The following is a 20,555-nucleotide window of genomic DNA, read 5'->3' on the forward strand; positions in this document are numbered from 1 at the left end:
TGTGCAAGGGGTCCTGTGCTGGCCTCTTCTTCCCAGCTTCATCCAGGTGCCAGTCTTTGGCTGTCTTGATTGGCTGGCAAAAAAACTCCTGCGCAGGAGTCAGACGTTCTGGAATACAAACCATGCCGACGATGTAAATTGAGCTGCGCATCTCGTAAATTCCAGAGAAGACTGCAAGCAGCCAGTTAGGTTTATTTTATTGCTGAGGAGTCATTGCATGTTTCTTCTGCAATAAATAGCCTACCTGCTCATAAGCTTTGTCAATTTGACTTGTTATCTTTAAATTTTGCCATTCGGGTCTCTGACCTAATTTGGTAAGAACCAAGCCTAACAGTATTTGCATCTAGCCAGTTCTGGTGGATGGCCTGTTAACAAAGTATGTATTTAAGGTGCCTGACCAAAATACAATTGCAAATCCATTTGCAGTATCCTCTTTGTGACTTGTCTATTGGCGTTTAACAGGTAACTATATGTAACTTCAGAAACGGTAGTCAAACAATATTGTAAACAAACTCATTTGTGCCGCCCATGTACAGAATGTCTTTTAAAAGTATTGACAGGAGTTTTCACTCCTGACCACTGAGCCACATAAGAGAATCTCCAATATTATGGCTAATTATTGCAAAGGAAAGACCTTATATGTTCAATGCTAAAGTGGCAGACAAAGCCAGGTAATTGCAGAAGCAAGGTTGTAAACACCCAGTGAAGCCTTTGTGACTCGGCCACTGTTAGCAGGCAGCCTGTGATGCTCTGCAGTGTTCAGCTGTTCAAATGCAAAGCTAAGGAATTTCAGTGGAATAACCTAGAGCAGCCGAGACAGGTAAGCGTTTCTCGGCTATAAGAAATGCATCTGCACTTAACAAAAACTTCCAAGATTCAGAACTCCTTTTTCCAAGATATCGTCATGAAATTCGTTGAATTTGAGGCGGTAATTTGAGAAATTTTGTAAGTAGCTTCACCAGGTAACTTTTTTTTATTATTTTAGTGGTTCTGTCTAGTGCTTCTATGCTGTATTTTACTTATAGCTTTTTTTTATACCTTTTGTGTGATAGAGGACTTGTAAACCTTTGACATGCCTCACTGTCGTACACTTAAGTCTTAGCGTCTAATAGCACACAGAGAAAAGCACTAAATTATGTTTTTTACAATTTTTTATTGATTTTCTCATTCAGATTTACACAGTAAAGGTAGACAAATCCGATTTGTAGCACCTGAACAGGATAAGCAAGCCATTTTGTTTTTTTTTTTTTTTGTTTTTTCCCCCTCCTTTTCAGCTGAGTTGCAGTGGGTTACATTTGGCGAAGTGGGCATAGTTATGTAGTCCAAGGTTTTTGATAACAGTTATGCTCCTCTGTACTGCATATTCATGAATTGGCTATAGTTATCTCTTGAGTTTAACTCTGCTTACCTGCAGAGTTTTAGAATAGTCCAACTATAGTTTAATTTCTGTAAAGAGCATTTGCTGTGCTTTGACACCATGTTCTGAAGGGGTACTATTGCTAGCTTCAGAAGACTCCTGTGATCAACATGGAGAACCAGCTGCTTGATGTCGTGCATTATTCAGTATGCTGTTTTGTTTTATGTGAAAGGATAAGCTTATGGGAGGGGGGAATAATGCTGTACACCTTGGCTAACTGTTTCTATTCTGCCCTTCTGGAAATGATGTATTTACAGCGGCATACAAGCATGCAGATGGAAAGAAAATTGATGGAAGACGTGTGCTGGTTGATGTTGAGAGAGGTCGTACTGTAAAAGGCTGGCGCCCTCGTAGACTTGGTAAGCACTTTTTGAAAGCGTTACATGTTGTTGCAAAATGTTATATTTGAGGGCTTGTGCACACTGGCACCTTCCTCGTTGATGGCATTAACTAAAAATTTGGGGACTGTGCCCTTGCACAACTTTATGCAAGTAGCGGCATATACCTGGTTTCATAGATATGGATGGCACATGCAACTGTTCAGGTCTATGGGTAGCTGTATGCAGTAAAAGGGTCTCCCAGGCACCAAAATATGCTGTAAGGAGGAATGCATTAATGTGCATGACCCCTAAAATGGTGCAGGCTTTTAATGGATTAAAGTCTGTCTGGAATGTCTAGACAGTCATACATGCAAGCAGGCCAAAAAGGCACAAAAAATTCTGCTGTGGTGTTGCATTTTCTATATTCCATTGAGGGGAGGATCTTTGAGAACTGGAATGAAAAAAAGGCTGAACATCAGTCTGCCCTGGCATCTTTTGGTTCATGTTTTTACACAGACCTCCATCTTTTTAAAGCACCATTTGGAGTAAGCCACAGAGTGCTTTGCAGCTGAGACCTTTCCCTGTAGACCCCTGTATGTCCATTAAAAGGTAAACCAAGATGGAGGGGTATCCTACATGGTATGCCTACAAAACTACCAGTGATGTGCATAGGGAGGCGACTAAGAACCAGATGATCACTCTAAAAGAGCTCCAGCATTTGTTTCTGTAAAGAGGAGAACCTTCCAGAAGAACCATCTCTGCAGCACAGACATCCCATGAAAGACTTAAGGCCCGTACACACGAGTTGAAATTCGGCTGGGAATTTTCGTCCGATGACCGATCTGCCGATTTTCGGGCTTGTTAGTATGATGTTTCCGACTTTTCGGCCGAAAAAATCTGGCGTACAGGCTATAAAATTTTTGTCCTCCGTCAAAACACGTCCGATTTTCGTGCAGTCAGTACAGATTTCGACAGGGAAAAATTTTATGAGCAAGACTCAGAAGAAAGAACACAAATAAAGCAAACCAACACATGACATCACTTCTGAAGTAGAATTTTGTCATGCGGGAAAATTCGTGTGCAGTCTAGGCACATTCCAACCAACAAAAGATGGACGACCGGTCGGCGGAAATTCATTGCGTGTGTACTAGGCTTTAGACTATGAGACCAAATTCTCTGGTCTGATGAAATGAATTGAACTCTTCGGCCTGAATAGCAAGCATCATGTCTGAAGGAAAACAGGCACTGCTCATCACCTAGCCAATACCATCCCTCCACTGAAGCATGGTGGTATCATGCTGTGGGGATGTTTTTCAGCGTCAGGATTGATGGAAATATGAATGCAGCAATGTACAAACATTCTTGATGAAAACCTGCTTCAGAGCGCTCTGGACCTCAGACTGGGATGAAGGTTCATCTTCCAACAGGCCAACGATCCTAAGCACACAGCCAAGATGATGGAGTGGCTACGGGACTACTCTGCGAAGGTCCTTGAGTGGCCTAGACTTGATCCTGATTTAAAGTCTCTGGAGAGACCTGAAAATCACGGTGCACCGACGCTCCCTATCAAACTTGATGGACCTTGAGAGGTCCTGCAAAGAGTGGAAGAAACTGCCCAAAAACAGGTGTCAAGCTTGTTTCTCTTACGTCCTCCGACAGTCGCCGCCTCTTCATATTCGTCACATATGGGGGTATTAGACTTTGCTCCGAAGGAGTAGCTAGGCAACAGAATGTTAACATTAAAGCTTTTAACATATCCCACCCTCAAGGGGTGGTCCCCTCAGTCAATACCCTCCTACTTCCTGCAACCATATCTCAGTTTTCAATGTCTAGCTTGTCAGGAGTGGCTAGCTCTCTGTGCTGGGGCTTTGTGCCCCAGACTTTCTTCTTTTTTGATTTTTTGTTTGAGTTTTCTCTCTACCTTTTACTTAGCTGTTCTTTTTGTCAGCATTAGTTAGTTCTTCGGATGAAGAGGATCATGCGGGCTGGGTCTCGGGCTGATCCCCCTGGTCGCAGGTCGTGGGTCAGTGGCTTCCCAGCCTGCCATCGAGCGTTCAGCCAGGTAACGCTCCTGGCACAGTGAACGACCCATCCCTGTTCGGTGCAGGGATGATTGGTGAGGTGGCTACCTCACTGGACGCTGTGCGGTTTCTTAACCCCCATTCTGTGCGTCTTGTATGCGACTCTCCCTGCCTCATGTGCAGCGGCTTGTTCGCCTGTGCGGGTCCCCCACGCCATTGTGAGGTAAGTGTATCTATGTGGGGACCTGTCTGTCTGGGGGGGTGTCAGTCTGGGACTGTGTAACCTGCCTCTGTTCTCACTGTTTGTCTCCCTATCACTCGGCTGCATGCTGTGGGCTGCAAGGGGGGGGGGGGGAGCTGTGTGACACTGTGTGTGTCAGCCTTGTCAGTGTGAGAAGCTGTGTGCTGTGGGGCATGTTTTGTGGCATGTTTGGGCACTATACAGCGATCGCTACGGCGATCTAACATGTTTTTTTATACATGGATGACATGTGTGCATTACTGTACTGTGGAGCGGCGGTTTCGGCGCCATTTTGCCTACATTCGCTCCGGCCGCATGTTCTACATGCATGGCGGCCATTTTCTTGTAGCCTCCCATAGGCTTTCATAGAGCGCCCTGGCCGCATCACTTCCTCTTCTCCAGGAACACCGATCGAGGCAGCGGCGAGGGTCTCCTCAGGTTATATCCTTGTCCATTGCCTGTGTCAGTTTTATTGTCCCTGTGGGGGTCTCATTGTGCTTGTGTGTGGTGCGGTGGGCTGCGCTCGCCGCGCTTGTTAAAGGGGCAGTTAACCCTTTATTATCCGGCATTTTTAATAGGGGCAATGGATTCTCAGGAGGGCAAATTTCCTACCGCCTTGGTGGAAAGCCAGGGGACCGCTGTTTCCACCCCAGGGGGGGATTTAGCCACTATTGTGGCTGGCCTTGCTGCTCAGGTGCAGATGCTGGTGGCTGCTCAATCTACTAAAAGACCCAGAGTTTCTCTTTCCTCTGATTCTGAGGGTGAAGGTGATGGGGCTGTTATGGCGGGGGCCTCCTTATCGGGGTCCCGCTCCTCCCTGGATCTAGTGGGGTCCGAGGTGGAGGCTGAAGTTGAAGGGGTTGATAATTCTCCCCCTGGCTCGCCTGAAGAGCTTGCAATCATGGATGAATTGATTGCTTCCATAAAACAAACGCTGCGTTTGCAGGATGAAGTGTGTCCCCCCCGCTGCCTTGGCGGCTTATGGGACGCAGAGGAAACTCAGGACGCCGCAGGTTTTTCCCTGCAATGATGATTTTCAGCGCGCTGTTAAGGAACAATGGCGCAATCTACGCAAACCTTTTGCTGTACCAAGTAGGTTCAAGCTGCGTTATCCTTTCTCGCCTTCCACTGATGAAAGGTGGTGTGTGCCACCCCCAGTGGATCACGCAATTGCGGTTTTAAACAAATCCACTGCGATTCCTGCAGAGGATTCCCCTGTGTTCCGTGATGCCACGGATAGGAGATTGGAGTCTCTTGCCCGTCATACTTATTCTGTTACGGGTTCTATGCTTAAGGCTCTGTTTGCCTCTCTCATGGCGGCCCAGGCGGTTGCAAGTTGGACGCAGATGCTTAGGCGCGTCCTAGTGGCCGATTCGGCCTCGCCGGCGACCCTGGATATGGTGGATCAAATCCACCAGGGTGTCATGTATCTGTGTGATGCGGACTTGGACCTAGTCCCGTTGGCTGCACGTGTGCACAGCGTGGCGGTGTTGTCTCGCCGCCTGGTTTGGTTGAAATGTTGGTCGGTGGACCAATCTTCATGTAAGACCTTAGCCAATCTGCCTTATGATGGGTCTCGCCTTTTTGGTTAGTCCTTGGATGTGTTGATTAAGGGGATCACCGGAGGTAAGAGCACTCTCTTGCCCCATTTCTCCAAGGCTAAGGGGGCTTCTGGGAAGAAGCATGCTAATTTTCGGCCCCCTCAGGGGTCCTTTCGGTCGCACTACAAGGGCAAACCGTTCAAAGGTCAAGGCTCTCAGAAGAAGCCCTGGTCTGGAAAACAGAAGTCCGGTCAATCCGGATCCGCAGACCATAACAGTGCGGCCTGAAGGGGCGCCCTCACCCAGTTTTGGGGTGGGGGGACGCTTGCTCGGTTTTCTTCAGCCCTGGTTGGCCCGCGTGCGGGACAGATGGGTTCAGGAGATCGTTCGATCTGGTTACAAGATCGAGTTTCTCTCTCGGCCGGAGAGCAGATTTTTTCCCTCAAATCTTCAACTGTCTCCAGAGCGTTTACGGTACCTGCACCTGGCGGTGCGGGACCTGAGGGCTCAGGGAGTGGTAGTTCCGGTGCCTCATCGGGACAGATTTCGGGGGTTTTATTCCAATCTGTTCACCGTGCCCAGAAAGGAGGGCAAGGTTCGTCCAATTCTGGACTTGAAGGCTCTGAACCGCTCTGTGCGGGTTCGCAAGTTCCGCATGGAATCCCTGCGGTCGGTGGTGGCTGCCCTGGTTCCGGGGGAATTCATGGCCTCCATCGATTTGAAGGATGCGTATCTTCACATCCCCATTTTCGAGGGTCACCAGAGGTACCTTCGATTCGCCATTGCGGAGGATCACTACCAGTTCGTGGCGTTGCCTTTTGGTCTCGGCTCCGCGGGTCTTCACCAAGGTGCTTGCACCGGTTCTGGCATTATTGAGGGCCCAGGGCATTTCTGTCCTGGGGTATCTGGACGACATTCTGGTTCGGTCTGCGACCAGCCAGGGTCTGGAGCAGGACCGGTCTGTCACGATGCAAACTCTGCAGGAGTTTGGTTGGACGATAAATTTTCCAAAGTCGACACTGAGTCCGTCGGTTCGTCTTCCCTACCTGGGAATGATTCTGGACTCTGTGCAGGCGAAGGTCTTCCTGCCGGAAGACAAACTCAGAACTCTTCAGGAGGAAGTCAGGTCCCTCAGGGACGTTCCGCACTCGTCTCTGCGGACGTGCATGAGATGTCTGGGATTGATGGTCTCGGCCTTCGAGGCGTTTCCCTTCGCCCAGTTTCACACGCGGGGTCTCCAAGCGGAGATCTTGTCCATGTGGGACGGGCGACCTCAATCTCTGGATCTTCAAATCTCGTTGAGTCATCACACCAGAAGAGACCTTCTGTGGTGGCTCCAGTCCCCGATGGTGTCCGGGGGCAAGTCGTTTCGTCCTATCTCGTGGACGGTAATCACTACGGATGCCAGCCTGTCGGGCTGGGGTGGTGTTCTGGGCGTTCTGTCCGCCCAGGGGACTTGGTCGGAGGGGGAGTCCTCCCTTCCGATCAACATTCTGAAACTGCGTGCGATCAATCTCTGTCTTTATCACTGGACGGACCGGCTGCAGGGCTGCCCGGTTCGGGTGCAGACGGACAATGCCACGGCGGTGGCCTACATCAACCACCAAGGGGGCACCAGGAGTGCCCGAGCGGCTCGAGAAGTGGCCGACATTCTGTCTTGGGCCGAGACATGTCCCGGCGATAACGGCGGTTCACATTCCAGGGGTGGAGAACTGGCAGGCGGACTATCTGAGTCGCCAGACCCTGGATCAGGGGGAATGGTCTCTCCACCCGGCTGTCTTCCAGATGTTGTGCGCGAAGTGGGGTCTTCCAGATGTGGACCTGTTCGCGTCTCGTCTCAACAACAAGGTTCGTAGCAAGGACGCGCGACCCTCGGGCGGACGCGTTAGTGTCCCCGTGGCATCAGTACAAGCTGATGTACGCGTTTCCACCGATTCAGTTGCTGTCCAGGTTCCTTCGCAGGTTACACTCGGAACGCAGCACGGTGATTCTTGTGGCACCGGACTGGCCTCGCCGGTCCTGGTACGCAGACCTCGTGAATCTGGCGGTCGACGCCCCGTGGCGTCTGCCTCTTCGAGACTATCTCCTGTCTCAAGGGCCGATATACCATCCTGCTTTACAGTCGCTGGCTTTGACGGCCTGGCTGTTGAGACCGAGGTCCTGAAGGAGAAGGGTCTCTCCCCAGAGGTCGTTCATACCTTGATCAACGTGAGGAAGGCTTCCTCGGGGAAGGTTTATTACCGTACTTGGAAGGCCTATTTTGCCTGGTGTGAGTCCAGGGGGTTTTCACCCCGCACGTACTCGGTTTCCCGAGTGCTGTCTTTCCTTCAAACGGGTGTCGATCAGCGTTTGGCGCTGGCTACGATAAAGGGTCAGGTGTCTGCGCTGGCCGTTCTGTTTCAACGTCCCGTGGCTTCCAACTCCTTGGTTGGCACTTTTGTTCAGGGAGTGCAGCATCTGGTTCCTCCTAGGAGGGATCCTCTGCCCCCTTGGGACTTGAATCTCGTTCTATCTTTGTTACAACGTGCTCCTTTTGAACAGATCAGGGAGATCTCGTTGTCTATGTTGTCCAAAAAGGTCGCCTTTTTGGTTACGATCACTTCGGCTCGCAGAGTGTCGGAGCTGGCGGCTTTGTCCTGCAAGTCTCCGTATCTGGTTGTTCATTTGGATAAGGTGGTCTTGCGACCTAATCCTTTTCTTCCGAAGCGAGTTTCGGAATTCCATCTTAATGAGATTGTCTTGCCTTCGCTGTGCGCGAAGCCTAAACATCCAAAGGAGGTGAGATTACATTCTTTGGATGTTGTTCGGGTGATAAGGGTTTACCTTAAATCGACTGAGTCTTTTCGAAAGACGGATTCCTTGTTTGTTCTTCCAGAGGGTCCTCGGAAGGGCATGGCGGCGTCGGCCTCTACCATCGCCAAATGGATCAGGCAGACCATTGAACAGGCCTATGCTTTGCAGGGGAAGGTTCCCCCTGTGCCTGTGAAGGCGCACTCTACTAGATCTCTGAGTACGTCTTGGGCCTGTCGTCATGGGGCTTCTGTAGCCCAGGTGTGTAAGGCGGCGACCTGGTCGACCGTGCACACTTTAACAAAATTCTACAAAGTAGATGTTCAGGCATCGGCGGATGCTTCCTTTGGCCGCAAGGTTCTTAGTGCGGCGATTCCCTAGGGTCCCTTGTTGGGGACCTCTGGCTGTTGGGATAAGTTTTTTATCCCCTGGTTATGTCTTTTCCTGGGTTGTTGCTCCTGTTGAGCACCTGTTTTTTTTCCTGTTTTTTCCTGTTGCCCAGCTGGGTTCCTTCCTTTGGTAAGGTTCCTTTCTTTGATGCGGAGACTGCGTTGCCTTTCGGCGCGGATGCGTTTCCCACCCCTCATGTTTGCACTGCTTTGTGACGTCCCCATATGTGACGAATATGAAGAGGCGGCGACTGTCGGAGGACGTAAGAGAAAACGGAATTTTTGTAAAATCTTACCTGTAAAATTCCTTTCTCTGAGTCCTCCGACAGTCGCCGCCCCCGCCCCTCTTTTGGGGTTTGGTTGTATACTCTACTGCTATTCCACTGAAACTGAGATATGGTTGCAGGAAGTAGGAGGGTATTGACTGAGGGGACCACCCCTTGAGGGTGGGATATGTTAAAAGCTTTAATGTTAGCATATTCTGTTGCCTAGCTACTCCTTCGGAGCAAAGTCTAATACCCCCATATGTGACGAATATGAAGAGGCGGCGACTGTCGGAGGACTCAGAGAAAGGAATTTTACAGGTAAGATTTTACAAAAATTCCGTTATTTGAGTATTGAGCTAAAGGTGAATACTTATGTACATGTGAGATAAAGTGTGTGTGTATGTGTGTATATATGTATATATGTATATGTGTGTGTGTGTGTATATATATATATATATATATATATATATATATATATATATATATATATAATATATTATATATATATATATATATATATATATAATATATTATATATATATATATATATATATATATATAATATATTATATATATATATATATATATATAATTTTTTTTTTTTTTTTTAGCTGCAAATATTTCATAAAAACTTCATGTTTTGGGGCATTTGTAGAATTTTGAAGAAAATTCAATTTTGGGAACAGAGTGTAACATGTGGAAAAAGGGAAGCGCTGTGAATACTTTCCGTATGCATCGTATTGTAGGCCTGCGATAAAGTTCATATTTTCTTCCCCACCCCCCCCCCCCCCCCTTTTTTTTTTTTTTTTTTTTTTTGTGGCACCTAGTGTCATTCTGGGTCCTGTACCAAGCGACTGCTCCACTGAGGGTCGCTTGCTCTGCACTGCTGCCATTTACAGAATGCTGGATGGAGGAGATAATCCTAGTAAACAAGTATTTTCTCTGATCTTTAGCTCTGTCTAGTGGCCATAATGCAGTATATTTACCTTTTTTTTTTTTTTTTTTTTTTTTTTTTTTTTTTTTTTTTACTTTTTTCATATAAATAAAAAAATTACCCTGGTCAGAGAATTTTCTTTTTCCACGTTCGCACAGAATTCGTATACGTGCCATTTCAGAGGACAAATGGTTCTGTTTTACAAATGCACACCTTAGTTAACCCTAAGGTGCCATATAAAAATAGAAGTTCAGAATGGGGCCAGGGGGCTTTTTGCTACAATAACGCTTATTTTAAAATTATCCCTGATCATTTAATGTAATGTGTATTTTGAAATTAAAGCATAAAAGGAACAGCATTGAGATCTATATACAAATGAGTCCATGTAGTAATGTGTGCAAAAAGCAAGTCCCAGGCAGATGATCCGCATGAGTAAAGGAAATGCACCACCTAGAAAAAATGTCCCAGGTAAGAATAGGGTGACTACAAATCAGTCAACTCCACACCCTAAGTGAGTAATCTGCTTACCAGAACCAGTAGACCACTGTTATAGGTCAGTGATGGCAAACCTTGGTACCCCAGATGTTTTGGAACTACATTTCCCATGATGCTCATGGACTCTGAAGTTTGAGCATCATGGGAAATGTAGTTCCAAAACATCTGGTGTGCCAAGGTTCGCCATCACTGTTATAGGTGGTCGCCTCAAGCGCAAGGGAATTGGGTCTTTTATTTCTAATATTTGGAGTGTGTATTCTTTCTTAGTGCTGGCAGCTTATTACATACTCTAGCGCAGTGTTTTTCTGTTGGTTAATGCAAATAAAATACATGGCTTGTGGAAAAAGAAAATTATCTGAATTTTCAATCAATCCTACACACCAATTAAACCAGAGGGGGGAAAAGAGGTGTTTTATGTGTGTATGATATAATAACACCGTTTAAGATACCACAGAGGGAAAACGTATGTTTTAGCTTTTTATGTTTACTGATTTTAGGTGGTGGTCTGGGAGGCACTAGACGCGGTGGAGCGGATGTCAACATAAGGCATTCTGGTAGAGATGATACATCCCGATACGATGAAAGGTGAGTGCTGCCAGCGCATTTTTGCATGTTTGCCGCAATTTATTGGCTGGCATTGGTGCTGCTTATGCATTGTACCCAAGTATCAGTTCATTTTTAAAGTTTTTTTTTTTTGTGTTTTATCATATTTTGTTAGAGATTCATATTTTGATGTATAGGGTGCAGCTAGACCTCTTTCCATTACTGTGCAGACTGAGCAACATCTGTTTTGTGCATGTTGTGAAGAGCATCCTTGGCCATTATAGGGGACATGGTATAATTGCTCCCATGCAGGGGTCACAATCTGTCACTTCAGCAATGATTGTTTATAGTCTGGCTTGCCATTCCCTAAGGTTGTGGGCCTTGTCTTTTACCCAAGCTGTGTTCTGTGAGTACCCCATTGGGGAAATGGGTGTGGCAATCAACAATGCATAATGGCTGGTTTACTTTTGAGCTTCTCCGGTTATATTTGCCTGGCAATGTCTAGTATGAGAAGGCAGGTTAACGGAGTGATGCTGGTGAACCTATTTAGTTGTCTTTTGCAGACTGTTGTATCTGCAGTAAAAGATTTGATTGACAGGGCTATCTTGCTTTTTGACAACTGCACATCTTTGGCTAAGCTGTCTACTTTTGCCCCTGTTTTTAGAAGCAACGAAAGTTTCCAATGTGGAAGTTTCTCCTATACTCAAGTTGCAACAGTCAGCTCAGAGGCTTGTGAACAAATTAGTTGGGCCACTGTTTCTGATACTTGTGTCAAATGTTTGACTTTTATAACATAGGATCTTAAAGATCTCATTGCCTTTTTATTGCTCCCAAAAAATTACAATGATATCCATTCAGCCTGTTCTGTTTTTTAGGGCTCTTTCAAACGGACTGTCTGGTCAGGTCCTCCTGTCAGTTTTTCAGGTGGACCTGATTGGACCCTCCAGTCACCCCTATAGAGTGGTGGATGTCAGCGGTGACATGTCTGCTGACCCCTGCCTCTATCTGATACTGTCCACAAAATCCAGACGGATGGTGGTCCTATTTTCCATCAGTCTATTGGTGCTGGATATGTTGAGATGACCACACAGCTGGTATGTCCCCCCCCCCCCCCCAAACCTGATCTTCCCATAGAGCGGAGCAGACCTGTCATCCTCCTGCTCAGTGGGTATCAGCAGAGCAATCCCCTGCTGGGCAAGTGAATCCCGCAAAACAGAGGCCCCCATGTTAAAGGGGCCTTACAGTGCATGTTTTCTGGCTTCTGTAAATTTCCGGAATGCATGGTTATACATTCCCATATTTTCAGGCCACTAGTAACTTCTTTGTTTTAAAGCAGAGGAGGCCATTCCTAATTTGTGGCTTTTTTTTTTTGCCCCTCCAACCTTGGCAGGGAGCGGGTACTTTCTCCATCTACAATGGAAAGTGGTCACTTCAGGTGTTCTTGGGAACCTTTTGTCTGCAAGGGTGGTGATTGCCAGAGAAAGCAATGCTCCCAATGAGCATTCTGAAACTTTGAGCCTCTCCATTCTTTACTGAACTGATTACTCACCTGTGCTCGATTTTTGGATTTCGTTTGGTAATGCCACAGCTGTAGCTTACATGAGTTACAGGGAAGAAACAAATGGCATCATGGCTTGATGGTCTTTAACAAAAAGGACTAGTTCATTGCTGGATTTTGATAGGCTGAGGATCCAGCAATGGAGACACTGTAGGATCAGTGTTATGATTTATGCATTCCTTGCCCTAACATTTTTGCTTTTGGTTACTTGGGAAACTTGAGCTAGAACCACCCTTGGGTTCCTTGAGGTTTCTTCATGGGTGGGTTAGCAAATGCCTAAAAATTGTATACAAGCTGGCGTGTGGATAAAGCTTGCCTTTTAGTTAAACAAAGCCATAGGTTTTCACTGTGAACCATTTCAACCTTCTAGCCGCCAGCATCCTAATGACCAATGGCCTCACCAGTTGAAAAGGAAGTTGTCTGTTGCCTGCATAGCATTCTTGTTTGACCCTCCCCTGCCCCTCTATATCAGCATTGAGGGCACCTTAGCGGGTTGTTGGAGAAAAACTGAGCGAGAAGAGAAACATTTGAATACTAGTCAGAACCAGTTTGCAAAAAAGCCTCAAGACTGCCCATGATTTTTAAAGGGAGTCTCCATAATTTTCAAGGGTGCCTTGACTGAAAAAGGTTGAGAAACACTGAGCTAGAAGTTAATTTTTTAGTGCAGGACTGGCCCAGGAGGGCTTGGTATGCCGACTTAATCAATCTGCTCACAGATGCATTATGAGCTCTACTACATTAACCAAGTCTGCTGTTCAAGGTCTGGTCTTGCACTTGCCAAGAATGGTTGCAGGTTTAAACAGCATGGCTGTTGAAGGGAGGACCTGTGTGTGTGTGTGTGTGTGTGTGTGTGTGTGTGTACAGACCAAATTTGACATTGCCTATACTTTTTCCTTACAAGACCAAACACACCGCCACTAGTGCCTCTTTATGGGGAGGACTTGGAGGGTAATTGGAGTTAGAGGCTGCAATTGTGGCAATTATTACTTTAGCAAGGCTTGAGGCAGTCCAATCTCTTCCCTGCGCATCCATTTTAAGAGCTACAGCAGTGGTAGTTGAGCTGTACCTTTGACACAGCCAGAGGATGACAAAACCAGTCAGGTGTCCCAATGTAATGTTCATCTGTACCCTTGGTTGCATGAAAGATTGTTGATGGGTATTGCATGCTTTTGCATAGAATGCACATCTTGTCATCCTCGTGGAATAACTGGAACAATATATTTGCTGATACAGTAAAACCTTGGATTGCGAGCATAATTCGTTGTAGTTTGCAATTTAAATGTGGTCGTTTTCTCCCCCCCCCCCCCCCCCCCCCCCAGCAGCCCTGAATACTGTAACTACTTTATTTAAGACACCAGTCCAGGGATCCAGCGTTGTCCTCACCCAGGCCTGTTCTTTGGATCTCTGGCGCCACCATGTTGACTGTGGGAATCCATCTGTGACTCCCAGCCGCTTAGTCCGCTCCCCATTGCACATGCACAAGCTAAGCTGTGCTCTGTGAATGGTTCTGCAGCCTCCCGTGATGTGTGGCAGGGAGTGGTTTGAACTTCTGCTTGGATTGCCTAGGCCAGCCTTCATTAAATGGCGGACTGCAATCTGGACACAGACTGATCGATACTCCAAGCCAGACTATCACTCTAGTAGCCCATTACTTTACGCAGCATGCATCTACACCTAGCTCCTGCCACAGAAAAAGCGTCTCAAAAAAGTGCTTAGGACAAGTTGTTGCACTTGTGGCTCCTTCCAGTGAGATTAAAATTGGAAAATCCAACCAGCTTGCATATAAACGTTAAACATTTTTCTCTATCGTCTATTGACAGAGGCAGCAGGTATGCTTTTTTACCATTATGTGCCATCTACAGGAGTAGACTAGGCAATGAAAAAATTCACTGACGCTTATAGGGGGCTGTCCTTCTCGGCATAACCCCACACACACTGTGCTCTCAAATCAGTTTCTTGCTGCCTAGTGAAGGAGTAGGACCTAGGTTTCCTGCTGGGACTTGGGTCTCAGTTTTTCATTCTTAGAATATTTGTTCATTTCTTTACTCACTATCGCTAGCTAGTGTAGAGGGGATCCTACTACCCCCCCCCCCAGGCCTATCAAAGCCCTGCCCTTCCTGCTCCCACATGGGGGTGCTATATTCGCAATGGGGGGGGGGGGGGCAGTATACAATGTTACCTTGTCCTGTGGCATCCTTTTAGGTGGATCCCTGAGGTGGCCTCATGCCTGGGTCCTGACTGTGTGGCAGCGATTCCGACTGCCATCTTAAGTGTGGGCATCGGCTCTGTGTGTAAGGTACAGCGGCCATTTTCCCTGAGCTTCCTATGCTTTTGCATTGCTACCATTTTGTTGTAGCTTGGAGCTACACAGGCAGTTTGGCCTCTTGTGCTTCCAGGTCTCTTCCTGTGAGACGTTGTATCTGCTGAATCTCCATGCTGCTGAATGCACTGTGAGGTGGTACAGTATAGGTGTCTTTTTGGGCATTCCTCAGGCACACTCTGCTACCTGCTGCTATTTAAGGGTGACTCTGGTTACAGCACGATATAGCGGTATGGATCACGATTTAAAGGGGCAGTACACCTTTCCTTTTTTTTAAGTTGCAAAATTCAGTCCCAAACAGTAAATTCTCCGCCAGACCCCCTCATTGCGACTGCCGGTGCATCCAGATTGCACTCTTATGTCTTTCTGCAGCATTTGAGTATCTGGCATTATAAGTGGATTATTTTAATGAAACAAGTCACTAGCCAAAAACGGCCACTGCCTTCTCTGTCCTCTGATTCAAAGCCTGATATGGTCGATACGGACAACCCCCTCCTCGAGGGCTCCCTGTCTTCGCAGTTGGATGGTGAGGAGGATATGATTCTTTCAGTAAGAGAAACGTAACAATGGATGAGTCCACAATCGGGAAAGCGGGTAGTTTTTGACTCTCGGAAGTCGGGTCAGGTGTTCCCTTGTCCCGAGGATTTCCACGATATTGTGAATGAGCAATGGCGGCGCATTAAGCACGTGCTACTGGTGCCAAAGCACTTAAAACCCTGTTATCACCTAGGGTGCATCACCCTGTTTCCAGTTTAAACAAATCTACTGTGTTGCCCGTGGAAGATTTCCTGCCGTTTATGGACCAGGTGGACAGACGTGTGGAATCTTTCCCGCCACCTACTCTACAAGACTCTGGTCCGGCCACATCTGGAGTATGCTGTCCAGTTCTGGGCACCGGTCCTCAGGAAGGATGTGCTGGAACTGGAAAGAGTCCAGAGAAGGGCAACAAAAATAATTAGGGGAATGGAGGACATCAGCTATGAGGAAAGACTACAAGCACTGAACTTATTCTCTCTGGAGAAGAGACGACTAAGGGGGGATATGATATCAATGTTCAAATACTGTACTGGCGACCCTAGCATAAGGAACAAACTATTCAGAGAAAGGGAATACAATAAGACACGTGGCCATTCACTAAAACTAGAGGAAAGGCGGTTTAACCTTAAAATGCGTAAGGGGTTCTTCACTGTAAGAGCAGTAAGGATGTGGAATTCTCTTCCACAAGCAGTCGTATCAGCAGGGAGCATTGATAGTTTCAAAAAACTGTTAGATGGGCACCTTAGAGACCACAACATACAGGGGTATACAATGTACGGTTAAAAGTTAACACACACACACACACATTATAGGTTGAACTGGATGGACTGGTGTCTTTTTTTTCAACCTCACTAACTATGTAACTATGTAACCTACATCTTTTGGCGGGCTCGGTACTAAAATCCATCTTTGCGTCCGTTCTGGTTTCACAGACGGTAACAGAATGGGTTAAAAGGGGTAACTTGAACACTGACCTAGTTCCCCCTGACCCTGATTGAGCTCACGGACCAGGTGGCCCAGGCCCTGGTGTCCCTGTGTGATACGGCCCCTATGGTTGCCAGAGTGTCAGCGGTAGGGAATGCCATATGCCGCATGGTGTGACTGAAGAGCTGGTCGGCGGACCAGGCCTCTAAGAAGGCCTTAACAGATCTCCCTTTTTTGGGTGAACGTCTGTTTGGAGACTCCTTGGATGAGTTAAAGGATTAATGGTGGGTAAGAGTACTATTCTACCCCAATCCTCAAAAGGCAATGCGTCCCGCAGTGGGCGGGGGCCCTTGTTCACGGCTCATAGGTGGTTTTTCGTGCCTCGGGGCACAAGAAAAAGGTAAACCGTTCAGAGCCTCTGGAGGTAACAAAAGGGCTTGGTTGGGTAAGCCCAAGACTAGCCAGTCCGGCGGACAAATCCTCTTCTACACGAAGGGGCGCTCTCACCCGATTCTGGGGGGGGGGGGGCATCTGCGTTACTTTCTGGAACCCCGGACATCTGGTGTTGCCGGGGGAAACGGTGCCTCATCATTGGTGTCGGAGGAATACACAGACCTCTCCCTTCCAAAATCCAGTCCAGAGCTGCCACCTCTCCCTCCCACACTGCGGCCTGGCTTCTCCAGCCCACTTTGGTCTGGCCCTTTTCCCCAGCCCACTTCCCCCTTTTGGGTCCGGTCCCTTGTCCAAACAAACTCCCTTTCTATCGCAACCCCCCTCTGGTCTGGTTCCTCTCCCACATGCCTCTCTTCCAAACTCCCTTCCTCCCAACCTACTACCTCTAACGCAGGGGGTCTTCAAACTTTGGCCTTCCAGTCCTTCAGGAACTACAATTCCCCTCATGCCTAGTCATGTCTGTGAATGTCAGTTTTTCAATGCCTCATGGGATGTGTAGTTCCGCAACAGCTGGAGGGCCGTAGTTTGAGGATCCCTGCTCTTAACGCCTGGTCTCAACTCCCTCCTACCCTCCAGTACGGTCCCCTCTCACACTTGGGGTCAGCCCCCTCACTGCATTGTCAGTAATAAATGAGGAGTTTACTTTAGCAGTCATGTTGTAAAATGTGTGCTAACTAAACCCCTGTTTTGACGCTAACTGTTAAGACAGGTTAATTTGGTTGGTAAGCAAACTGGCTGGCAGATCGAACTGGGAATTTTACTTTTGTTTGTTTCATGTGTGGAGCCCTTCCATGTGTTCTTTGCCATGAAGGCCAGTAATAGGTGGGGGCAGTGGCCATTTTCTATGTTGTGATGTTCCCTGTTAGAAAAAAAAATATTCAGAAAGTAAATTAACAGTTTCTCTGCATGGTTGTTTTTTTTTGTACTTTAAAGGGCTATTTTTTTAACTCCATCGTGACATGATGAACAAGTCATGTCATATCATGACATGACTTGTTCATTATTTTAAATAAATGAAAAAATGGCATTGAGTTTTTTTGTGATTTTATCCGATAAGAAATTTGATTTGCAGTCTTGCAGATGTGTTCTTCCTTGCTTAGCTTGACTTTTTCATGGCTGTTCAAAGCCAGGTCCCCCTGAGCCATTTAGTGGAATTCCTTTTTTTTTTTTTTTTTTTTTTTTTTTTAATCCTGCTTTTTAGTTTGTGTGAACAATGGAATTTGTTCCTTGATAATGAGACCTTTCTAGTCTTGTGGTGTTTTTTCTTTCACTAAATTTAATTTACGCTTTTAGCTCCCTATCTTTTATGAACGGCAAATTTTGTGTTTTTAATTGGGTAGTAAACCATAAGTTAAAGTAAAATTATTTACCAGCAAGACAGTGTTGCTCCAGGACAAAAAAGCCTCTGCTTAAAGTTCAGCCTCAGAAATTCAGGTGCTGGTTGCAACCGAAGCATATGGAAGAAATGGACTGGATGGCAGCACTCCAAAAAAAGAGTCCTTTACTGAAGAAACAAAAATGCCGAAATACATGGATGATCATACATACCACAGTGGAGATGACACTGGCATAAGCTATGACTAAGCACGAGCTTGGGTGCGAAACTCGTTAACTGCTAGTGTTATCTCCACTGTGGTATGATCATCCATGTATTTCTGCATTTTTGTTTCTTCAATAAAGGACTAATTTTTGGAGTGCTGCCATCCAGTCCATTTCACCCATAAAATATAAATACCCTATTCACATCTATGCAGTCCAGTATCTTGTAGAAATGGCACAATTCACATGATACATTACCACGTGTTGCAAAGCAGATGTATTGGGTGTGCATTTCAATTATTTACAAAGTGCTGTTTTGTGTACTTTATGCTTTGTGGTAATGCCTATACCTGAAACTCACCTTTTTTGTGAGTTTTTCTTTGTTAGAAATTGTTTAGAACACTTGACATTTACACTGATCAATTTGAGTGTTTTTTTTTTTTTTTTAAATGTATAAATGTAATCTGAAATTCATATGTGCATTTATTAGGGACCGTGATCGAGAACGAGAGAGAGACCGCCGAGATCGCAGCCGCGACCGAGACAAGGAGCGAGAGAGGAGGAGGAGCAGCCGCTCCAGAGAGCGCAGGAGGAGATCCCGAAGTCGTGAAAAGGACGATAGGAAGCGTAGCAGAGAAAGGAGTAGAGACAAGGACAAAGATAAGGACAAGGACAAAGATAAGGACAAAGACAAGGACAAAGATAAGGACAAGGACAAAGACAGAGACCGCAAGCGCAGGAGTCGCAGTAGAGACCGCAAGCGTGACCGGGATCGTGACAGGGAAAAGAAAGAAGAGCGAACAGAGGGAGAACCTCTGGAAAATGCTGAGGTTAATCCTGAAGAAATACAAGTGGGTGATAGTGCTTTAGATGGAACAGAGGTCAAGCCAGAACCAGAAGAAAAGGGTAGGGACCGTGAGAGAGACAGGGATAGGGATAAGGATAGGGATAAGGACAGGGATAAAGAGAGAGACAGGGATCGAGACAGACGACGTAGCCATAGAGAGAGGGATAGGGATAAGGATAGAGATAGAGACAGGGATAGGAGGAGAGATAGAGACAGAGAGAGGGATCGAGATCACAAGCGGGATAGAGACCGGGGTGACCGCAGTGAGAAGCGTGAGGAGAGAGTTCCTGACAATGGTTTAATTCAAGAACCTCCAGCAGAGGAGACCAGTCAAGACATGTACTTGGACCAAGAATCCATGCAGTCTGGAGACGGATATTTATCCACAGAAAATGGCTATGTTATGGAGCCTCCTATGGAGTGACCCACCTAATAACTTCATTTGAACTCTTCTTCTGTAGTTGCGCTTCTATGCGTGTATCTAAGAGCCACATCCACGTAAATGTTTCACTTGTGCATATGACTTGGGATTTCCCATCCGTAATTAACTATGAAGTTACGAAGCAATTAAGCTATACAACAGTTGCATTTTTGTTCCCTCGTAGGTGGGTATGTTTTACAATTTGTGATGGTCCTCACCCAACTTGTGTAAAATTGCTTACGTTATTTTATTTCCTTTTTTATTTTATTTTTTTTTTTTATGGCCTTTCAAATAAAACCATTTTAATGTTTCTCATGATTTTTGTGTTTGGTGGGTAGAGCAATTCATAAGGACAGTTGTGATTTCCACAGCTGGGTTGGGGGCAGGGCTAAGCTAGAGCTGGTCACGTCTTGGCTTTTTCAGGCTGTGCAAAGTGGATTGTAACTAGGGCTGCAACTAACGATTATTTTCACAATAGATTAGTTGGCCGATTGTTTAGATTAATCAGATAAAAACCTCAAAAAATAAAAAGGTTGGTGTATAATTTAGTTAATAATCTTGAATATATGCAGTAGTAAACATAAACATCCAGCTATATAGTTGGATATTTATTCCACTCTTAGACGTATGTATTATTAGAGGTTTAAATGTGGTACATATCAAACTCAGGTCAATTTTTTTAAAAGACCTGAAACACTGTTTTGCAAATTTTCAGACCGGATTGGTATAGAATATTCATGATAGACTCCCTTATTGATAGGCAGGTAGCTTGATACAAGCTCCCTGCGCCTGCTGTCACTTATGCTGACCATACACAAACTAATTTTTTTTTAGAAAAATGTTAAACATTCATCCAATTTGTCTAACCATTAGTGGGGTCTATTCGATGTTTGTGTCAACCACAGTGACAGGAAAATTTGGAGGAGCAGAAAAGAAAACTTCTCGATCAAACGAATATTCAAATAGTGTATGTGGTTTTTGCTCAGAAGTTATATTCAT

The 20,555-nt window shown here is 46.1% G+C and overlaps 1 protein-coding gene across 1 annotated transcript in view; it reads left to right on the forward strand.

The window, feature by feature from the left end:
- Positions 1–19,866, forward strand: part of SNRNP70 (small nuclear ribonucleoprotein U1 subunit 70) — a 47,956-nt gene extending 28,090 nt beyond the window's left edge. The window contains exons 8-10 of the mRNA XM_082273209.1: positions 1,675–1,776; positions 10,912–10,999; positions 18,779–19,866. Of these exons, the coding sequence (XP_082129335.1) occupies positions 1,675–1,776; positions 10,912–10,999; positions 18,779–19,559 (971 nt within the window). The 3' untranslated portion in view covers positions 19,560–19,866. The remainder of the gene's footprint in view (positions 1–1,674; positions 1,777–10,911; positions 11,000–18,778) is intronic.
- Positions 19,867–20,555: the final 689 nt, after the last annotated feature.

This window comes from Pelophylax lessonae (assembly GCF_965119305.1).
Source record: "Pelophylax lessonae genome assembly, chromosome: 12".
NCBI lineage: Eukaryota > Metazoa > Chordata > Amphibia > Anura > Ranidae > Pelophylax > Pelophylax lessonae.